Raw genomic sequence first — 20,729 nt, 5'->3', positions numbered from 1 at the left:
TGCCAGCCTCGGATTCCTGCATCCTCCAGGAGGCTGGGGGCGTGGCGGGTGGGCTGGGGGCACTAGATGCTGCACTGTGGGGGGGCAGGCGGGATGAAGATTGTCTCAAACTCCAGGGTTCTTGTTGGGGTGGTGTCAAGTTTCAGGGCTACAAGAATCCTGGCTCAGGAGAGTGGGGTCTCAAGTCTTGGCTGCATTGTTGGGGGGCTGTTGATTAGGGGTCTTAACCTTCATAGTTAAAACGGTGATGGAGATTGTGGTATTCATGTAGGTTGAGGTCTCTGGTTGAGATAGGATGGGGATTGCAATTTGAGCCTCCCAAATCATGAGACTGTGTGGTTTAGGGAAATGTTCTTGATAAAGGGTGAGTGTGGTGGGTAAGGGATTAAGAGCTCCCTAGTTGGAGTCTCCAGATCTCTGACTGGAATTTTGGAGGCCACAGCCTTGAACTGAGGATTTCTTTTTTGAGGGTCCAGTGTTAGGGAGATCTGGGTTCCAGGTTGCATGTTGAAGAGGGTCTGTATTTGGAAATCCTAGTATGGGAAGTTGGAGTCCAGAACCTCTGGTAGGGAATCTGGGGATCTTGTAATGGGGATGGGGGAAATGGGGATCCTGGGCTTCCTGATTCGGGTTTTAGAGTTCAGAGCACTGATCCCCAGTTTGAAGGAGGGTCACTTGTTTGACTGGAGTGCTCTAATTAGGGTGCTGAGATGGGGGACTCCCAGATCATGGTTTTGACGTTCTGGAGTCTCTAGCCAAAATCCTGGCTCCAGGTCTCTGGGCCCCAATATTCTGGGATCCAGCAACATGGGGTGGAGTTCTAGCATTCCAGGTTCAGGGGCCTGCGGGGATTTGGGATGGGGGGAGGGGGGAATTAAGGTTCTGGAATCTTGGATCTGGGTCGTGGTCCATGATCTCAGACTGGGATACCAAATTGAGGTCAAGACACCGTATCAGAGTTAAAAGGTCAAGGTCTTGGTATTAGAATTGGATGTTAAGGGTTTAAACTTAGATGGGAGGTCTGAGGTCAAGGCCAGGGTATGGGGTTAGGGTCCTTGGCTAGTGACCCACTTGGGGGATTTCTAGTTGCTATTCAGAGACAGAGTCCAAAAGAAAGGGGTCAGGGTGTTAGGTCTGGGCACGGAGTCAGGATTGGTGGCCTAGGTTAGGGTTTCTAGACAAGTTACTGGTTCAAATCCAGGGATGGAGTTGTAGGTCAGGACACAGAGGTCAGATTTGAGAGGGTTCAGTTTGGGGATTGTTGTTTCTGGCCTGGGTCCGATGTCCCACGTGGCTGCATGGGGTTTGGGGACTCTAGTGGTCCCATCAGGGCCCTCCACTGCAGCTTTCTGTCCCTCAGGCCCCGCAGGGCGCCCCCCGCCGCTGAGGATGAGTCACTGCAGTAGCCGCGCCCTGACCCTGCTGAGCAGCGTGTTTGGTGCGTGTGGCCTGCTGCTTGTGGGCATTGCGGTCAGCACGGACTACTGGCTGTACATGGAAGAGGGAACGGTGTTGCCACAGAACCAGACCACGGAGGTCAAGATGGCGCTGCATGCTGGCCTATGGCGCGTCTGCTTCTTCGCAGGTACAGACCTCACCTGCCCACCAGTCAACTGTCCCTGCCTTGCTTGGGATCCGAGAGTCTTTATCCATAGTTCCATCCCATGGGTGCCAGAAATCCAGAAATCAGTCCTGTTTCTCTCCTGGGGAGTCAAATTTCTACCTGGAGATTCAATTTCTAGCCCTTTATTCCCTGGATCTAAGAACCTTAATGCTCACACAATCTCCAGGTCCCTAATCCCCGTAACCTCCTGGAGCCCCTGGCCCCTTAGAAGCAGCAGTCTAAGTTCAGAACTTGTCTCCTGGACAGTTCCAGAGCTGAATGGAAAGAATAAAAAAAACAAACAAACTGTGCCTCCCAGCTACCCCAGAGACCACTCCTTCTAGGAATCCTGTCCCACCTCACCCCCCAGACCTTACCTCTTTAGGGATCCAGGAGTCCTGGCCCATAGCCCTTCCTCACTTGGGACTGTCTTCCAGCCCTGTCCTCCATCCAAGGGACTCTAAGGCAGCTTGCAATAGGAGCTCTCGGACTCCTGCCCACCCCCTTCTGCGACCCCCTAAGAGTAGTACAGACCATGATCCTTGGATTAAACCTCACATTCCCATCCTGGGGTCTCTCTACTGTGCGTCCTGCCCCTGACTGCCTCTCCAAAGCTCAGGAGCCTCTCATCCAGCCCTGCCTTCTTATCTTCCCCTCAGGCCGGGAAAAGGGTCGCTGCGTGGCCTCAGAATATTTCCTTGAACCGGAGATCAACTTGGTGACGGAAAACACGGAGAATATTCTGAGTGAGGGGAAGCAGGGGGTGGGGAGAGTTAGGCAACAAGGGTGCAGGGTGGCAGGGCGGGTCCTGGGAGAAAGGGTAGGACCAGAGAAGGGGTGGGGTGGGAGGGAAGGAGTGGAGGCTTGAGAGCAGGCAGAGTGGTTGGGTAAGGAGGAGGGGCCAGGTTGAAGGGGTGGGGCCTGGGAAGTGGGTGGAGTCAATAGGCAAGGGGTGGGGTCAAACCAAAGGAGGTGTGGCCTGTGTGAAGGGGTGGGGCCAGCAGTGGAAGTTTCAGAAAGGGGAGGAACCACATAAAAGAGCGCGGTCAGGGCTGGGAGGTGCGGGGTGGAAGTGGAGAGGTCAGGAGAATGGGGAGGTGTCCTCCTGGAGAGTCCCCCCTCACCCCTGTCTTTCTTCTTACCCCTCCCCCAGAGACAGTGCGCACAGCCACCCCCTTCCCCATGGTCAGCCTCTTCCTCGTGTTCACCGCCTTCGTCATCAGCAACATCGGCCACATCCGCCCACAGAGGACCATTCTGGCCTTCGTTTCTGGCATCTTCTTCATCCTATCGGGTAAGCCCAAGGAAAAGACTTAAAGGCCGTGGGACTATTTTAGGTTCCAGGAACCTGGGGTTCCTCTTCCAATAGGAAAGCCACTTCCTTGCTGTGTAATCCTGGAGGAGTTGCAGAACCTCTCTGAGCCCCACTTCCCTCCTCTGTGAAATGGAGCTAGCCGCCAAATCACAGCGAATGCCTGTTGGGTGCTAATTAGGTGCCAGGCTCTGTTCTGATACTCACAACAACCCTGTGAGGTAAATGCTATTAATAGCCCCATTTTACAGATATGGAAACAAACACTCAGAGGAATGAAGTCATTTGCTCAGGGCCATACAACCAGTGAGAGGCAGAGATGGGATTCAAACTCACGCATTTCGCCTCCAGAGGCTGTATTTTTAACCACTCCTGATATTTGAGCAATTAACAGATTACAAGGCTCTTTATGTTCTGTGCATCATTTTACTTGAACATTTTTCAACCAGAAAAGTTGAAAGAACCCTGTGCCCACCACTTACAGTCGACCATTACCATACCACAGATTTGCTCTATCCTGTATCTGTCCATCTGCCTCTCTACCCATCCATCAGTCTATTTATTATCATTTTAAAATGCATTTCCAAGTGAGTTGCAGGCATCAGTACACTTTGCCCTAAATTCTTCACCATGCGTGTCATTAGCTAGAGTTCAACGTTTGTTTATAGTTCTTGTTTCTTTTGAGATTCAGGGTTCTTTTGCATGAGTGATCTCATAACCTTCTCATAACATGTCTGCCCGGGAGTTATTATTAGCACTCATTTGATAAAATGGGGATACCGAGGCCTGCAATTGTGCAGGGAGTTGCCTAAGATACCAACCTAATGCTGGCTCCCCAGGGACCCAAGTGTCCTGAGCTCCAGAGTAGAGCTGTTTCTGAAGTGCTGCCCTCCTCCAAATTTCAGCTCAGTCCAGTCCAATTTGGTCCAACTCAGCTCAGGTCAGCCCAGATCGCCTCAGCTCTGACACACTTAACTCCATCAATCTGGCCCAACTAACCCCAATCTATTCTGACTCATTTCTTCAGTTCAATTCGAATTAATTCAACGTGATTTAATTAAACCCCATTCGTGCCCTTTTAATTCAGTTGATACTTTATGAACAAACCCTGCTGTTGGTCTCGTTTCCATTCTGTCCCTTTGGGCCCGCATTCGGCTGCCTCTTTTGAGTTGGCTCTGCAAATAGTTGAAGATAGATCTTCAAATATCCTCTCCCCCAGTCTCCTCCTTTTTCCTCACCCAGCTTTCTCCAGGCTAAACCTCCCCCGTGTTTCCAACCTAACCTGACGAGACCTTTTCCCAGGGAAACCAGGGTGCAACCTCTGTGCAAATTTGAATCACAGCATGTAGAGCCAGACACAGAGCTAAAATAAGACACGTAGAATATCTCCATCCCAGAGTGTCAGATGGAAAAATAGTGGCCTAGAGAGACAGAAAGTGGGGCAAGGGTAAGGAGCATGGGAACGTTTATTCAACCCACCTGAAACATTAGAAGAAGGAAAATCCCGTTGTTCGTGTTTCACAGAAGTTGAAACAAAAGAGGTGACATAGCTGGTAAATGGCAGCGCTGGCATTAGAACCGAGGATATTCTCTTCCCAAAAGCCACGCTCGTGGACCTGATTTGCATCAGGACCTGACTTCCCAAGGTCAAGCTGAGGATCAATGGTGCCGTCAGGGCTGGAAGTCAGGCCTCTGATGTAATAATAGAGTAATGGGCGGGGATTGAACCCCACTTCCTGAACTTCATTTCATAGACTATGACCTATGCACCCCACCCAAAGTATCCAGTTGTGTGCTTTACAGGTTGTAGGGGGTAGTGGCTGAAGGCACCTGCTCCTGTGAACCTAGAAAGACCTGGGTTAAAATCCTACCACTTACTCGGTGTGTGAGTTACAGCATTCCTTTCTGGAGCTGTTGAGAGGACCAGTCTTGTTCAGGGGTCAGCAAACTTTTTGCTTAGGGCAAAATAGTAAATATTTCAGGCTTTGTGAGCAACCAGAGGGGAAGCAATGGGCCTGGCTGTGTGCCAATCATCCTATTTATGGACCCTGAAATTTGAATTCAGTGTAATTTTCATGGGTTATGAAATATTCTTCTTCTTTTGTTTTTTTTCCCCCACCATTAAAAAAAAAGTAAAAACCACACTTAGCTCGCAAACCATACAAAGACAGGCAGCAGGACAAATAGTAGTTTCCTGACCCCTGCTCTAGATCACGGACGTGAAGGGCCAACCCAGTGCCTGCTCTATAGCAGTAAGTATTCAACACGTGGTAATTTTAAATAAATACATACACACATACATTCATAAATAGCTGTAGTAGCAACAACTTGGGGATGCAAAAAGGGGTTTAGATTTTGAGAGATTCAGGAAGTAAAACAGACATTACTTGATGATGGACCATCCTTGGATGGGGGACTGGGAATCAAGGTATTGTTTCTTTCTTTTTTTTTTTTTTAAAGATCTTTAAGTATTGTTTCTTTCCTTTTTTTTTTTTTTTTTTTTTAAGTGCCATGGTTTGGGGAAGTTCTGAGTGCTTTGTGCAAATTAAGTTATTTCTTTTTCTTCCCCTCATAAGGCAGATGCTATCATTATTCCCATTTTCCACTTGAGGAAACAGAAACACTCAGAAGTTGCTCCATAGTGGAAGAAGGATTCCAACCCAGACTTTCACCCTGGCGCTCTGCTGCCCTACCACAGTTAAAAATCCTAAAGACAAAAAAAAAAAAAAAAATCCTAAAGACAAAGGAGATTAAAAGAGAGGAAAGGGGGACTTCCCTGGTGGTCAGTGGTTAAGACTCTGCAGTTCCACTGCAGGGGGCACGGGTTCGATCCCTGGTCTGGGAAGCAAGATCCTGCACATGCTCCGTGATGGGGCCCCAAAAAAAGGGGAAAGAATGGAAATAGTACCAACAATATCTTAGATCTTGGAATGGAATGATCTAGTCCAACCACCTCATGCTCCCCATGAGGAAACTGAGACTTAGAAAGAGACGAGAGTTGCCCGAGGTCGGGTAAATGGTGAAGTTGGCATTCAATTTTGGAGAAAGTGGTGAGAGGGCTGGGGCAGGAAAGGGATAGGGTCACACCGGGACGTTAAAGATCCCTCAGGGACTTGTGTTTGGAATGCACTAGAAGGAAAGAGACTGGAATTGGGCAAACAGAGGAGGAGGCTTTTGCATTGGTCCGGGCAATAGCAGATAAGGTTTGAGCTGGGAGGGGGTGTGGAAGGATAAAGGTGACTGGATGGCTTTGAGAGAGAGGGATATTGACGGAAGAATCAATAGAACCAGATGACTGACTGGATATGGTTGGTGAGAGAAGGGGAGGAGGCTGGAGTGACATTGATTTTCTTTTTCCAGGTCATAAGAGGCATGCTTCCCATGCATGGCTCATATTAACCCCTGATCCTCAATCATGCTCTATGCATCTGCTCATTCATTCATTCACTCATCAAACATTTACAGAGACATCTTACATGCCACGCCCTGTGCTGGGCGCTGGTGACATACTGAATCTTTTTTTTTTAATGTGGTGAAAGTCACATAATATAAAACATACTATTTTAACCCTATTTAACTGTGCAGTTCAGTGGCACTAAGTGCATTCACATTGTTGTGTAGCTCTCACCATCATCCATCTCCCAAAATTTTCACCTTCCTAAACTGAAACTCTGTCCCCATTAAACACTAACTCTCCATTCCCCCTCCCCAACCCCTGCCTGGCCCCTGGCATCAACCAATGTACTTTCTGACTCTATGAATTTGACTATTCTGGGTACCTCGTATAAGTGGAATCAAACAGTATTTGTCTGCACCTACTGTATATTGGAATGCATGGCAGTCTGCAGGCAGGCAGCCACAAAACAGCTCCCAGCTCCATGTGCATCAGTGCTTGTCACACAACACTTAAATCCCTTTAATGGATTTCCATTGCACTTAGAATACATCCCAACTCCTCGTGCTGGCTTACAAGGTCTTCCATGATTTGGCCACTGTTCAGACCTCTGGCCTCATTACCTAACTCACTAACACTCTCTCCATTGCTTGTAACTTCAGCTGCACTGGCCTCAGTCTATTCCTCAAAAATGATCATCTCAACCTCACTTCCATGTTTGGAAGTCTCTTCCCCCTAATTCTCAAAGACTCCAACTTTCCCTCTTCAGAGTTTCTTTCTCTGACAGTGGTACCCCATGTTGCTTTGCCCCCACTATACGATCCATCACATTCCCTATTTTATATTTGTTTCATAGCACTTATTGCTATTGTCATCTTCTTCATTTTCTGTCTCCTTCTACTGGAATGTAAACTCCAAAAGGCAGGAACATGCTCTTGCTTGTATCTTCAGAGCCTAGATGAGTTGCTGGCACAAAGTCCACAATGAAATATTTGTAGAAGGGATGTATGATGAAGACAGCTCAGGGCATTCTGGGAAAAGCGAAGATGCATTAAGCTGACACAGTAAGGTGGTGGGAAGGGTGGGAACGACCACAGCTTCAGGAGCAGGTGACATCTAAGTTGACGATGCAGAAAGGGCGAGGGGAAGTTTTTCACGTGAAGAGAGAAAAGTGCCTTGTACAGGGATGGAATTCACAGCGTGTGTTAAGACCCTAGAAAGCAGCTAAGACAAGTAGCCAGCTGTGTAGCTCTCCGTGGTCCTGAAACTCTTTGTTCTAAAGCAGCTTGTGCCTATTCAGCTTGGAATGTAGGTGATTCTTGCCTACTGTGCTCTAAGTATTCTGAAGCAGATGTAGCGGAGGGGGGAGGGAGAGAGTTGGATTACAGAGCAGGGAAGGGGGAAGGGAGAGAGAAAAAGGGAGAAGGAGAAAAAAGGGAAAAGAACGTTATTTTTTAGAGAACCAGAGCCACTGTAAAATGACCAGGAAGGAGAAAGAATGACAAGAATAACTTACCTTTTGACGTTGTTTTTAGATAACTTTCAATTACTAAAAACAACAACAAGGGTGAAAAACAACCACAAAAAGCTCTTTCTCTGTTTCTTTCTTTTTTTTTTTTTTCTTATTTTTCTTCTCTTTGGAAATATTTGTTTCCTTCTCATCAACCCTGCTCCTGACTCTCTGTATGGAGAATGTTTATTATTTACACCTGAAATGTGAAACATGGGACTTGAGGTGAGGCAGGAGTGGTTTAGCAGGTATGGGCTTTAGAAAGAACCAGTATCTAAAACAGGGGGATACAGATTTGTAGGCAGTGGGACAGGCATAGGGAATAAGCCTTAGCTGGGTCAGAGGACTTGGGGATGCAAAAAGGGGTTTAGATTTTGAGAGATTCAGGAAGTAAAACAGACATTACTTGATGATGGACCATCCTTGGATGGGGGACTGGGAATCAAGGTATTGTTTCTTTCTTTTTTTTTTTTGTTTTTAAAGGATCTTTAAGTATTGTTTCTTTCCTTTTTTTTTTTTTTTTTTTAAGGATCCCGTTTAGAGTCACGCATTGCCTTTACTTTATTTTATTTTATTTTATTTATTTTTGGCCATGCCGCATGGCTTGTGGGCTCTTAATTCTCGGACTAGGGATTGAGCCTGGGTCCCTGGCAGTGAAAGCACCTACTCCTAACCATTGGACCGCTAGGGAATTCCCTAGGCATTCTTTTCCTATAAACCTGCTCATCTTTCAAGACCTATAGCAGATGCCTTCACCATGTAACACTTCATGGGCCCCCTCTTCTTGAACATCAAAATTATGGAATACCAGAAGCTGAAAGTGCTATGGAAGTTCAGCAAAGGCTAATTCTTAAAGGAGACAGGAATGGGGATTTAGAGTGGATTTAAAAGGGAAAAGCAGCTAACGAGCTAGAAGTTCCAGGTGCATGGCAAGTATATTCATCCATTCAACTAGTATTTATTATCTGCTGGATCTTGCGCCAGATGTTAGGAATGCAGTAGGAAACAAGGTCGACTAGTTTCAAGCATCCTAGAGGAAGTGGAGGAGATTCATGACTAAAAAACTACAAATAGATAGAAAATATAATGTTAGGTAGTGATAAGTGCAACAAAGATAAATAAAACAGTTAAGGGGAAGGAGATTGATGGGAACGTCATTATTTAATCTTACCTCAATCGCTCCAAATTTTTAATGAAAACTCTGAAATCTGTAGAATAGTACCGTGAACACTGGTACTTCTTCCACCTAGATCCACATAGATACTTGCATTTTGCTGAAGTTGTGCTATATTCTGTCTCTCTCTTTACACACAGTTTGGTTTTTGTTTGTTTGTTTGTTTCTGGCTTTACCGTCTGAAAGTAAGTTGCAGGCATCATGATCGTTCATCTCTAACCATTTTAATATGCATCTCTTAAGAGTAATGACATTTTCTACATAACTACAACACCATTATCAAATCTAGAAATTTTACAATAATTCCATAATATAATTCATTCCATTTTCAAACTGTCCCAGTTGTTCTAAGAATGCCTTTTATAGCTTTTCCCCCAGAACCAGGATTCAGTCTGTTTATGCGTAGCATTTAGTTAATTCTCTTTTAGTCTAGAATAGTTCCCATACTATATTTTTTTACAACACTGACTTTTAAAATATATTTCATTATAAAAATATACAAAGGATAGTATAATTTGCCATGTACCCTTCACTCAGTTTCAACAATTATCAACATATGGTGAATCTTTTTTTAGTCATACTGCCATACCTCCCTTCTGCACTTCACTACATGATTTTAAAGTTGGTCTCAAACATTAAATCGTTTTATCCACAAATGTTTCAGTATATCTCTGAGAAATTAGTACTTTGTTATTTAACTAGCCACAGTGCCACTGTCATGCCCAAACAATTAAGAATAGCTGCTTAATATAAATTAATATCTAGTTAGTGTTCAACTTCCCCACTTGTCTCATAAATGCCTTTTTTTTTTTACCATTAGTTTCTTGCAGATCAGGATCCAAATTCCACTTGTGCATTTAGTTGATAGATCTCTGAAGCCTCTTTTAATCTGTAACAGTCCTTCTCCTTCTGTTTTTTTCCTTGCCATTTATTTGTTGAAGAAATCTAGTCATTTGTCTCATAGAATTCCCACACTCTAGATCTTTCTAATTGTGTTTTTGTGATTTAATATGCTCATCCATCCTGTGTTTTCCTGTAAAACTGTAGATCAGATCCAGGTTTGATTTTTTTTGGGGTGGTGGTGGTGATAAAATACTTCATAAATAGGTGGTGCTATTATGTCCTACTGTATTGCATCAGGAGACCTAATACTATCTGGTTGTGTCGCTTTTCGAGATGTTAAGATCAGACACTTGCTTAAGTATTACAGCTTGGCTCATACCATTGTCATTTTGAAATCTGCAGGACAGGGTGTCTTGTAGAACACCCCACATCCCACATTTATTTGTTTCCTTGTGGCATCCTTTGATTTGTTCCTCTTTCTTTGTATTTTCTGTAGCCTGGAAGTTATGTCCAGGGTAGAGACTTGATTAGATTCTGGTTAAATATGTTTGGCAAGATTTAGAGGTGGTGCCATGTTCTTTATAGCCCATCATTTCAGGTAGCAAATAATGTCAAGTTGTTCCTACCAGGAGTGGAACAAAGTTTGAACCCTTGGTAAAGGGGGTGATCATTAGAGCTCTCCATTGAAAAGGTACATTTTTCTCCTTACAACGAGTAAGTCATTTGCAGGGTAACATTTTGGCACCTTGGGGGAAAAATCCTGTATGGGGATGTCCATTTTATTCAAAATGTGTTGCTTTGGAAAAATTTTAAACATACAGAAAAGTTGCAAGAGTTATACAAGGAACTCTCATATATTCTTCACTGGGACCAATTTATAACATTTTCCACATTTGTATTTCTGTTTCTTTGTATCTTATGTGTATATATCTATATATGTATATATTATGTAATTTATATTATATTAATTATATTATATTATTATATAACCACCTGAACATAAATTGCAAACACTTCACTCTTAAATACGTCAGCAATTATGTCCTAAGCACAAGTGCATTTTCTTTCCTAACCACAGTACAATCATCAAATTCAGGAAGTATAACACTTATACAGTATTACAGCTGATATGCAGTTCATATTCAAATCTCACCAATTGTCTCCACACTGCCTTTTATAGTCAGTTTTTCCCCTGATTCAGGATCCAGTTCTGTTTTTCCTTGCTGTGTCTCTTTCGCCTCCTTTCATCTTTTATATAGTTCCTGTACCTTAAAAAAAAAATCTTTCATGTTGATGTTTTTTTGAAGAATGCAGCCAGTATTTTGTAGAACACCCCACAGTTTCCACAGGAGTGGATCCATGTTACAAATTACCAGTAGGGACACTACATAAACGAAGTAGTGTCACGATCACATCAGGAGGTCGGGGTGTCCGTTTGCCCCATTATTGGTGATGTTAGCTTTGGTTTCCTGGTTCAGATGGTATCTGTCAGGTTCCTTTATGATAAAGGAAGTTTTCAAAAATCTCTTTGTAATTAATAGATATTCCATGGGGAGATTCTGTCATACAGTGACTTAATGTCCGCTGTCTACGATGCTTGCCTAAATCCTAATATTACTACAAGGGTTGCAAAATGGTGTTTTCTTAACTCTGTTGTTCTATCTACATGGATGTCACCGAAAAGAAGAATTTGGTTTTTTTTTTTTGGCCACGTGGCTTGTGGGATTCTAGCTCCCAGACCAGGGATTGAACCTGGCCCCTCAGCAGTGAAAGTGTGGAGTCGTAACCACTGGACTGCCAAGGAATTCCCAAATTTTCTCTTTTCTTTTATTATTTATTTCCTTAAAGAATATATCAGTATGGATTCCCATTTTTTAAAAATTCAGTGTATTGTATGTCATTACTTTTAGTATTCATTTTGATGTTCAGATTGTCCCCAGTTGGGCTATCAGGAACCTCCTTCAGATGAGTTCCTGTGTCCTTTTTTGACATGTCTCCAACATTTTTTTTTTGAGTACTTCTTTATTTTGTGGTACCAGTACACCTTTACTGCCCCTGCCTCAGGCTTCAAATGAGCTGTTTCTTCCTAGCTCCTGATGTAGTGGGGGTGATAGTAGAGACCAAAATCTGGGTGCTAGTTGTGCTCATTGCTGCTGGGGTGTCACTGCTCCTAGGATATTTCAGGATACGAGCTGGGAAATTACATATATTTGTAAAACAGGAGTTTATACTGACACCACAAGGGTCTTTCTTGACTTACCCCATTCTGATTTGTATCTTCCTTCTTTCAGAATGAGATCTCCACCTCCCCAAAACATCAGTATACTTGCACATTTGCTCAACCCTACTGTTCACACAGAATAACTTAAGTACTGCTACCCCTACACCACTCCCAATAAAAACTTACTAAATACGGTTCAATATTTCTTCACAGACCTTTTTGTCTTTAAACTGAGATATATATTCAAAGTACTTTGTCCAAAAGTTACTTGGATTACTACTTTCCCCCCTCCTGTGGTTGTATTATTCATCTGATATAAATTAGCTTCATTTATTTTTGTTTGTATTCAATTTGTTGTTTTCCCCATCCTTGTTTTTTTCTTTTTAAATAAATTTATTTATTTTATTCTTGGCTGCGTTGGGTCTTCGTTGCTGCACGTAGGCTTTCTCTAGTTGCAGCAAGTGGGGGCTACTCTTTGTTGCGATGCACAGGCTTCTCATTGTGGTGGCTTCTCCTGTTGCGGAGCACAGGCTCTAGGCACGCAGGCTCAGTGTTTGTGGCGCACGGGCTTAGTTGCTCTGTGGCATGTGGGATCTTCCCGGACCAGGGCTCGAACCCGTGTCCCCTGCATTGGCAGGCAGATTCTCAACCACTGCACCACCAGGGAAGCCCCAGATCCTTGTTGATTTTATCTTTTGAATATATAAAATATTAGCATAGTTCCAAAGGTCAAAATTATGCAAAAATATATACTCAGAGGAGTGCCACTTCCTTCCCATCTCTTCCTTCCTATTCTCACCTACCTAAAGTAATCAACTTCATGTTTGTTTCCCCTCCTATGTCTCTTTTTGTAAAAATAAGCAGATGCATATATGTATTTTATGTACCTTTTTTGGGCTTAAAAGCTAGCATTCTGTATAGTCTTTTTAAATAATTAGCGATGTAGTCTGGAACTATCACTGAACTGCATATCTGTTCCTAGAGATCTTCCTCATCGTCCTTTCATAGTGGCACAGTACTCTGTTATGTGATGTTTTATAGTTTATTCCATTAATCTTCTATGTAAGGGCATCTAGGTCATTTTTAATATTTTGCAATTATGAATAATGCTGCAGTGAATTAACTTGTACATATGTGCTTTCATATTGTTGGACAGGTATCTTCAGGGTCAATTTCTAGAAGTGGGATTGCTGGGTTAAAGGATAAATATATGTGTGGTATTGTTAGACATGGCCAAACTCCCCTCCATAGAGGTTGCACCATTCATTTTGCATCCCCCCCAGCAATATATAAGAGCTTCCATTTCCCTGCCTCACAAAGAGTATGTTGTGAAGCTTTTTAACTTTTGACAATCTCATGGATGAGAAGTGGTATGTCCTCATCGTTTTCACCTGCATTTCTCTAATTCTGAGTGAAGGGGCAATTTTTTAAAACAAGGAGATCACAGAAGTCCTTTCTAAAGAGGTGACAAGGAATAAGAGATCTAAATGAAGTGACAGATACCAGGGGTTAGGATGCCGTGCTTCCACTGCAGGGGGAGCAAGTTCTATCCCTAGTTGGGGAACTAAGATCCCACATGCCATGCGGCCAAAATAATAATAATAATAATAATAATAAATGAAGTGACAGAGAGAGACATGTGGAAATCTGGGGGAAGAGCATTCCAGTTCAAGGGAACAGGGAGAGCAAAGGCCCTGAGGCAGAAATGAGCTTGTGTTCAAGCAAGAGTGGGACCTAAGTAGCAGGTGCAAGGAGAAATGGCTAGAGATGAGTTTGGCAGGTGACTCTGTAGGCATTGCAGTCCAGGGGTCAGGTACACGTTTCTGTAAAATGCCGGATAACAAATATTTTCAGCTTTACTGGCCATACAGCCTCTGCCACAGCTACTCAGTTTTGCCGGTACAGCCATAGGCTAAATGTAAACAAATGGGCGTGGCTGTGTCCCAACAAAAGTTTATGTATGGACCCTGAAATTATAAATTCATATGCTTTTTAAATTGAGACATTATAATTCACATAACATAAAGTTCATATATTCAGCAGTTTTAGTATATTCACACGGTTGTGCAACCATCTCCATGACCTAATTTTACCACATTTTCATCACCCCAAAAAGAAACCTCACTCCCTTTAGTAGCTAATCATAATCCCCCCTCCACCCCACCCCCTGGCAACCACTAACCCACTTTCTATCTCTATGGATTTGCCTGTTTTGGACATTTCATATAAATGGAACCATACAATATGTGGTCTTATGCATCTAGCTTCTTTCACTTAGCACATTTTCTAGGTTCATCCATGTGGTAGTATAAATGCGTACTTCATTCCTTTCTTTGGCTGAATAATATTCCTTTATATGGCTATACCACATTTTGTTTATCCATTCAGTTGATAGACATTTGGGTTGTTTCCACTTTTTGGCTATTATGAATAATGCCGCTGCAAACATTCATGCGCAAGTTTTTGTGTGAGCATATGTTTCCAGTTCTCTTGGGTAAATACCTAGGAGTGGAATCGCTGGGTCATATGGTAATTCTATCTTTAACACTTTGAGGAACTGCCAAATGGAATTCATATACTTTTTACGTGCCACAAAATATTCTTCTTTTGATTTTTTCAACCATTTAATTATATAAAAGCCATTCTTAGCTAGTAGGCCATACAAAAACAGGAGGTGGGCTGGATTTAGCCCTGGGCGGTCATTGTGTTTGCTAACCTCTTTTGTAGGCAGTGGAAGGAATTTAGATTTATTCTGGGTGCGATGGGCACAAAAATGTTTATTTGTAGGATTCTAGGGGAAGATGCTGTGAGGATTACTTGGATTAATTTGGGGGGAGGGATTTTATAGCCTCTTTAAGCCACCCTACGTATGGCTATCGCTCTGCATGGCTACTGTTTAAAAGAAAGTTCAGCTTGAAGAAGTGATAGTTGCCTCTTAAAATTTTTCAAATCAGACCTCTCCTCTCCACCTTCTCCATGTGCCTCTATTTCCTCCGCTGTAAATGGAGATAAAAATGGTACCAATTTGAAAGTGTTGTGAGGTTTGAATGAGTTAATGCATATATAACACTGAGAATGGTGCGTAGCTTAGAGCAAGACCTATATAAGCAGTTGCTATTATTATTATTGTTATTGATGTTGTTGTTGCTATTATGATCTATACAGCTTCAGCTCAGCTTCATCCTCCTTCCCTTGGAATATCACAATATCCAGTTTCTCCCTTCCAATCTCTTCCCAGAACCAATCAGCCCCAAAAGGATCTTCTAACACTTCGATCTGGCCTTGTCCTTCCTCTGCTTCAGACCATCCATGGCTCCCTGTGCCCTTGGCATTGATGCCAAGCTCCTCAGCCTGGCATTCGAGCCTCATCATGGCAATGCCCCTGCCCCCTTCTCTGGCCTCATTTCTTGTGGCTGTGGTTCATGTTTTAGCTACGTGGAGGGATCAGTTCATTGTTCCCCCTCCAACTCTTTGCCCATGCTTTTCCCTCTGCCCTGCCTGGAGTGGTATAATGGTAAACCCTAATTCTTCCCTGGGCCTCATCCTTTAGGACTTCGACAAAGTCATGCTTCCAGGAAGCTTTCCTTGGCTCCCCCCACCCTTGCCCCAGGTGGGCTTGGTGCCTCTTCTGGACCCACAGAGCTCTGTGCTACTGTTTTCTTTATGACAGTACATGTCTGACATTACATGTCACCATGGATGTGACTGTTGATCAGTGTTCATGTTTGCCTGCCCCAATTGCATTGTGAGCTCCTGGATGGCAGATTAGGGGTGGGGGTGGGAGGGAGGAGGAGGCTGTTGATTTATCTCTGGGCTCCCTGCACCCAGCCGAGGCCCAGCACACAAGGAACTTCAACGGATGGAATTTAGTCCAGGGTAGAGCAGGGAGGAGAGGGGAGAGGATGGCGGTGAGATGCAGGGGGCCTGGGGCTGGGGAAAGGGGTCCACTGCTAATGGGCCAAGGGCACCCCTCTGCTCCCCACAGGCCTCTCCTTGGTGGTGGGCTTGGTTCTTTACATTTCCAGCATCAACGACGAGGTCATGAACAGGCCCAGCAGCTCTGAGCAGTATTTCCACTATCGCTACGGGTGGTCTTTTGCCTTCGCAGCTTCCTCCTTCCTACTCAAAGAGGTGATGTCTGTGGGGCCCAGACTCTAGAGTTTTGAATGGGGGGGGGTTGGGGGGGAGGGCATGATTCCTGGGTCCAGGAGGAAGAGGAGGCTGTGGATGTAGACTCTGAATTAAAAGGAGGTGGTGGCTGAGGTCCTAACCCCTGGGTCCTGGAGGAGGAGGGTCCTGGAGGAGGAGGGTCTGGGAGCTCCAACTCCTGGGATCCTGGGGAGGAGGTGACTGGGGCTCTACTTCCTGGGTTCTGGGAAAGGAGGAAGCTGGAGGCCTGGAATCTTGGGTCCTGGGAGAGGAGGGACTGGGGGTCTTGAGTTTTGGGGTCAGAGGGAGCCCGGGGCCAGCCTCTGCGACTCTGACCCTTTCTTGCCACAGGGAGCTGGCGTGATGTCCGTGTACTTGTTCACCAAGCGCTACGCGGAGGAGGAGATGTACCGTCCGCACCCGGCCTTCTACCGCCCGCGTCTCAGCGACTGCTCCGACTACTCGGGCCAGTTTCTGCAGCCCGAGGCGTGGCGCCGCGGCCGCAGTCCCTCCGACATCTCTAGCGACGTATCCATCCAGATGACGCAGAACTACCCTCCAGCCATCAAGTACCCGGACCACCTGCACATCTCCACCTCGCCCTGCTGAGGCCCCGCCCCCGGAGGGCCCCCCTTCCTCCTCTTCCTCCTCTTCCTCCTACTCCTCATGGGTCTCCCCACAACGCAGCTGCCCATCAAGTCCTCGGGACTCTTCGTCCCACCCGTAGGACGCTGCGCACGCGTGAGCCCCGCCCTCTTCCCAGTGGCCCCGCCTCGTCACCATAACCCCTCCCTCTTTCCTGACCGCTCCACTTCATTGGTCCCTGACACCTCCTTCTAGATGACCCGCCCCTTTTCCTTAGGCCACTCCCCTCCCGGCCTAGTACCACCTCCCAGGTTCCTCTGCTCCTTGGGCGAGCGGCCGAGCGCGCCCACCTACGCGAGCCATCCCCCAGCCTTCCGCCTCGCTGCAGGGGCTCTGGGCAGGAGAGTAGGTGCCAGCTGCCGCCAGAAATGCCAAGCATCCTCTTCTGCTCTCTGCCCTGGCTTCTCTCTTTCCCGGCCCAGTCTCACCTCCGGACTTTCGTGGTCCTCGGGTGTAGTGCGGCCGGGGTGGGGCTGGAGGCCACAGGTATGGTGTCCCCTCCCCCACTTCCCCACCCACGGGAGACCCCATTCTTTCTCACCTGCTGGACGCTTCTCGGCCTTTTGAAGGTTACCTGCCTTTTCGAGGGCTCTCTCTAACGGCTTTTCTTGCTCTCTCAGCTGACCTTGGCTTCTTTTCCTTCCTCTGTCTCCCGGCCTCCTCTTCACCCGCTCATCCAAAGCCCGTCGGTGCATCCAGCCCCACATACCACGCGACAAGAATGGAGACCCTAGGGTGGAGGGAATTCCTCCACGCCATTTCCACGCCTGTGCCCGCCTCTTCCCCCTCGAGGCCCCGTCGGGGGAGGGAGAGGCAGTAGCGGGGGTCGACGCCCCCCAAACCTCGAAGTCTTCCATTTTCTGGCCCTCCCCCTCATTGAAGTCCCCCTTCCCATCTCAGACCCCCAACTCTGGCCTCTTTCAAGGGTCCGTCCGCCCCCTTGGACAGATGGGGGGGGTCACCAGAAACTCACCCACCCCCTTATTAGGGGAGGAGGGGCGAGGTAGCACAGTGTTGTACACGGAACTAGAAAGGCCCCCTGGGTGGGGGGAGGGGGGCAGGGGAGGGACGGGGGCTTTTAGTTTGCATCTTAGGGGGGAGGGGGGAGGGGGGACCGCAGCAGTTAACCTGTCTTTACGCAGCGATTTTTAACGAGGCTGGGGGGAGGGGGACTTTGGGGGTGGGGAAGGGATGGGGTGGGGGGCCCGACTCTGTTATTTACCGTGTATCATATGTAAATACCGACAGAAACTTCAATAAACTTTATTTAAAACACGTCTCTGCCTGCCCAGGGGGAGGGCATTGGATACCGAGGGCGGGTCCAGGTCTCCACCCTGGCGGGGTGGGGGAGAGGCTGTGGCTAGAGTGCTACAAAATAAGGTTAGATGGTCGTTTGTTAAATAGCTTAATCATTGTAATTAACAGCCTCACTTTATAATTCAGGCCATGTAAAGCGTGTAAGACAGCAAATGACACAGGTCCGGGTCAATAAAAATTAACTCTTGGTATCACTATGACCACTTAGAGAACAGTTACTATTACTCACCTTCCTTGCTTCATTTATTTATTAAAAAAAATTTTGTTTTTTCTTGGCTACGCTGCGCAGGCATGCAGGATCTTAGTTCCCCAACCAGGGATCGAACCTGTGTCCCCTGAAGTAGAAGGGCGGAGTCCTAACCACCGGACCGCCAGGGAAGTACCTGCTTCACTTAATTTTCTCCCCAAGCCTGCATGTTGAGTTTATTGGACTCATTTTGCAGCTAGGTCCATAGAGGTGAAATGACTCACCCAGGGTCACACAGGTGGAACTTGGCAGAGCTGTGAGTTGGGACTAGGTTCAGCTGGTTCCAAACCTTGAGCTTCCTTCCTTTTGTACCGGGGAGCAGCGGCTTCTCCTAATGCCTGGTCACTCTGTGAAGAGATAACTGCTACTATTTATTGCACCTACTATGAGCCACACACTTTCCTCCCATCCATGATCTCAGGAGATGTTCCCAGCAGCCCTGTAGGTAGGAATTATCACACACATTGAGCGAGCGCGCACACACACGTTTTACAGGTGAGGGATGGAGGCTCAAAGTGGTCTCTAAGATCTGTGATCTCACCTACCACACTGAGGGATTGAAAACGGCCTGAATGTTTGATAAACTTTTTTTTTAATTTATTTTTATTTTATTTTATTGATTTTTTTATTGCGTCGGGTCTTAGTTGCGGCAGGCGGGATCTTCCTTGAGGCATGCGGTATACTTCCTTGCGGCGAGAGGGCTTCTCTCTAGTTGTGGTGGTGGGTTTTCTCTCTCTAGTTGTGGGCATGCGGGCTCCAAAGCACATGGGCTCTGTAGTTTGCGGCAGGCGGGCTTTCTAGTTGAGGTGCCCGAGCTCAGTAGTTGTGCGCGCGGGCTTAGTTGCCCGGTGGCATGTGAGATTTTAGTTCCCTGGCCAAGGATCGAACCCGCCTCCCCTTCATTGGAAGGCAGATCCTTTACCACTGGACCAGCAGGGAAGTCCCAGATAAGCTTATTCTTGAAATATATTAAAAAGGAAACACAGTGCTAGCTTGGATTCTACACCTCTTCTAGATTTAGTCTCTTGGGGGCAATCAGAACAACGTCTGCAACCACTACCGCATCCTGTAATGGCCACGGACACATTGATCAAGCTGTTGTGAGGTGTCAGAGACTGCTGAGCCCTTTTCATTTATCGGCTCATTGGGTTCTCCCAAACATCCTCTGAGCTAGGCATTCCAAACAGCCCCATTTTGTAGATGAGGAAACTGAGACTGGGAGGTAAGGTCACCCAGCTTGAAAGATGCTAAGAATTCACACCCATTCCTTTCTAATCCCAGAGTCTCCTCTCTCCTGCTGCTATATCTGACTTCGAATTTGATGCAAACTCATTCTGTGACCTTGAGCAAGTCTTTTAATCTCTGGAGTTTCAGTTTCTTTTTCTGTAAAAAAGGAGGGGGATGGGCTAGCAGGACTCCAAATCCCTCTGGAACAGGAAGAGTGGTGGGGATAGGTTAGCAGAAGAGAACTAAGAGTCAGCAGGATCAGATTCCCTGAGGGAAATACTCTGAGTCATTTTCAATGATTTCAGGAGTTTCTGTAGGTCATGCTCAAGAACTGGGATGGCAAACGTGTTTCAGCTTCTTTGTCAAGACTAACTGATCCTAGTGGCTTCTTGGAGCACAGTGTTAAGAAGGATTTGAACATCTGCTCAGTGGGAAGGGATGTCCCCATCGACTGGTGCTGTCTGCCATTCTGATCATTTGGTGCTGTCTGTCTTGCGTGCAGGATGAGTAGTTGTGGTGCAAGTGCTGAGGTGTTTGCTGATTTTGCCTGGAACTTAACAACTTAAAATCCTAAAGTCTGTGTTCTTTAAAAAAAAAATTAAGCTAGTGTTTTTGGTGGTTGTTTTGTTTTTCACATTTTGAAAATACAATGGGATTCCATAGTTAAAGATTTATCTTTTTTTTTTGAAGGAATGCTGTGAAAAGTCTGTCCTACTTCTGACCTCCTGACATCCAGAAATACCCTTCGCCCTAAGGTATTATCTTTTGATGTATAATTTCAAGAATTCTATATGCATATCTAAGCATATGTGTATGTGTTTAAATGCACACACAAGTGAGTCTGTAGCACATACATATTTATTTGACACAGAATTTATCATAGTATGCACATAGTTCTGTACCCTCCAATTTCACATGTGTTAATGGAGATCATTTAGCATCAGTTATATAACTCTACCTTATGCTTTGTTTTTTTTTAAAATTTATTTATGGTTGCGTTGGGTCTTCATTGCTGCAGGCAGGCTTTCTCTAGTTAGGGCGAGAGGGGGCTACTCTTCATTGCGGTGCATGGACTTCTCATTGCAGT

General features: G+C 45.7%; 1 protein-coding gene across 1 annotated transcript; it reads left to right on the top strand.

Annotated features, from left to right (window-relative positions):
• Nucleotides 1-1,338: 1,338 nt before the first annotated feature.
• Nucleotides 1,339-17,791, top strand: CACNG7 (calcium voltage-gated channel auxiliary subunit gamma 7). Its single transcript, XM_022586025.3, has 5 exons — nt 1,339-1,585; nt 2,263-2,349; nt 2,757-2,897; nt 16,043-16,188; nt 16,558-17,791. The coding sequence occupies exons 1-5, from the start codon at nt 1,390-1,392 to the stop codon at nt 16,813-16,815; spliced, it is 828 nt and encodes a 275-aa protein (XP_022441733.1). The 5' UTR covers nt 1,339-1,389; the 3' UTR covers nt 16,816-17,791.
• The last annotated feature ends 2,938 nt before the right edge of the window (nt 17,792-20,729 follow it).

This window comes from Delphinapterus leucas, chromosome 20, assembly GCF_059928025.1.
Source record: "Delphinapterus leucas isolate spDelLeu-1000000601 "Yukka" chromosome 20, BTC_Dleu_Yukka2, whole genome shotgun sequence".
In the NCBI taxonomy this organism is placed as follows: Eukaryota; Metazoa; Chordata; class Mammalia; order Artiodactyla; family Monodontidae; genus Delphinapterus; species Delphinapterus leucas.
This window is presented reverse-complemented; position numbering and strand designations above follow the sequence as displayed.

What these genes read in the sequence shown, in the direction of transcription:
- CACNG7 (XM_022586025.3), top strand. Translation starts at nt 1,390, where the DNA reads ATGAGTCACTGCAGTAGCCGCGCCCTGACCCTGCTGAGCAGCGTGTTT. An exon ending in GCGCGTCTGCTTCTTCGCAG is followed by an intron (nt 1,586 to 2,262) that starts GTACAGACCTCA and finishes TCTTCCCCTCAG; the next exon opens with GCCGGGAAAAGGGTCGCTGC. An exon ending in AAACACGGAGAATATTCTGA is followed by an intron (nt 2,350 to 2,756) that starts GTGAGGGGAAGC and finishes CCCCTCCCCCAG; the next exon opens with AGACAGTGCGCACAGCCACC.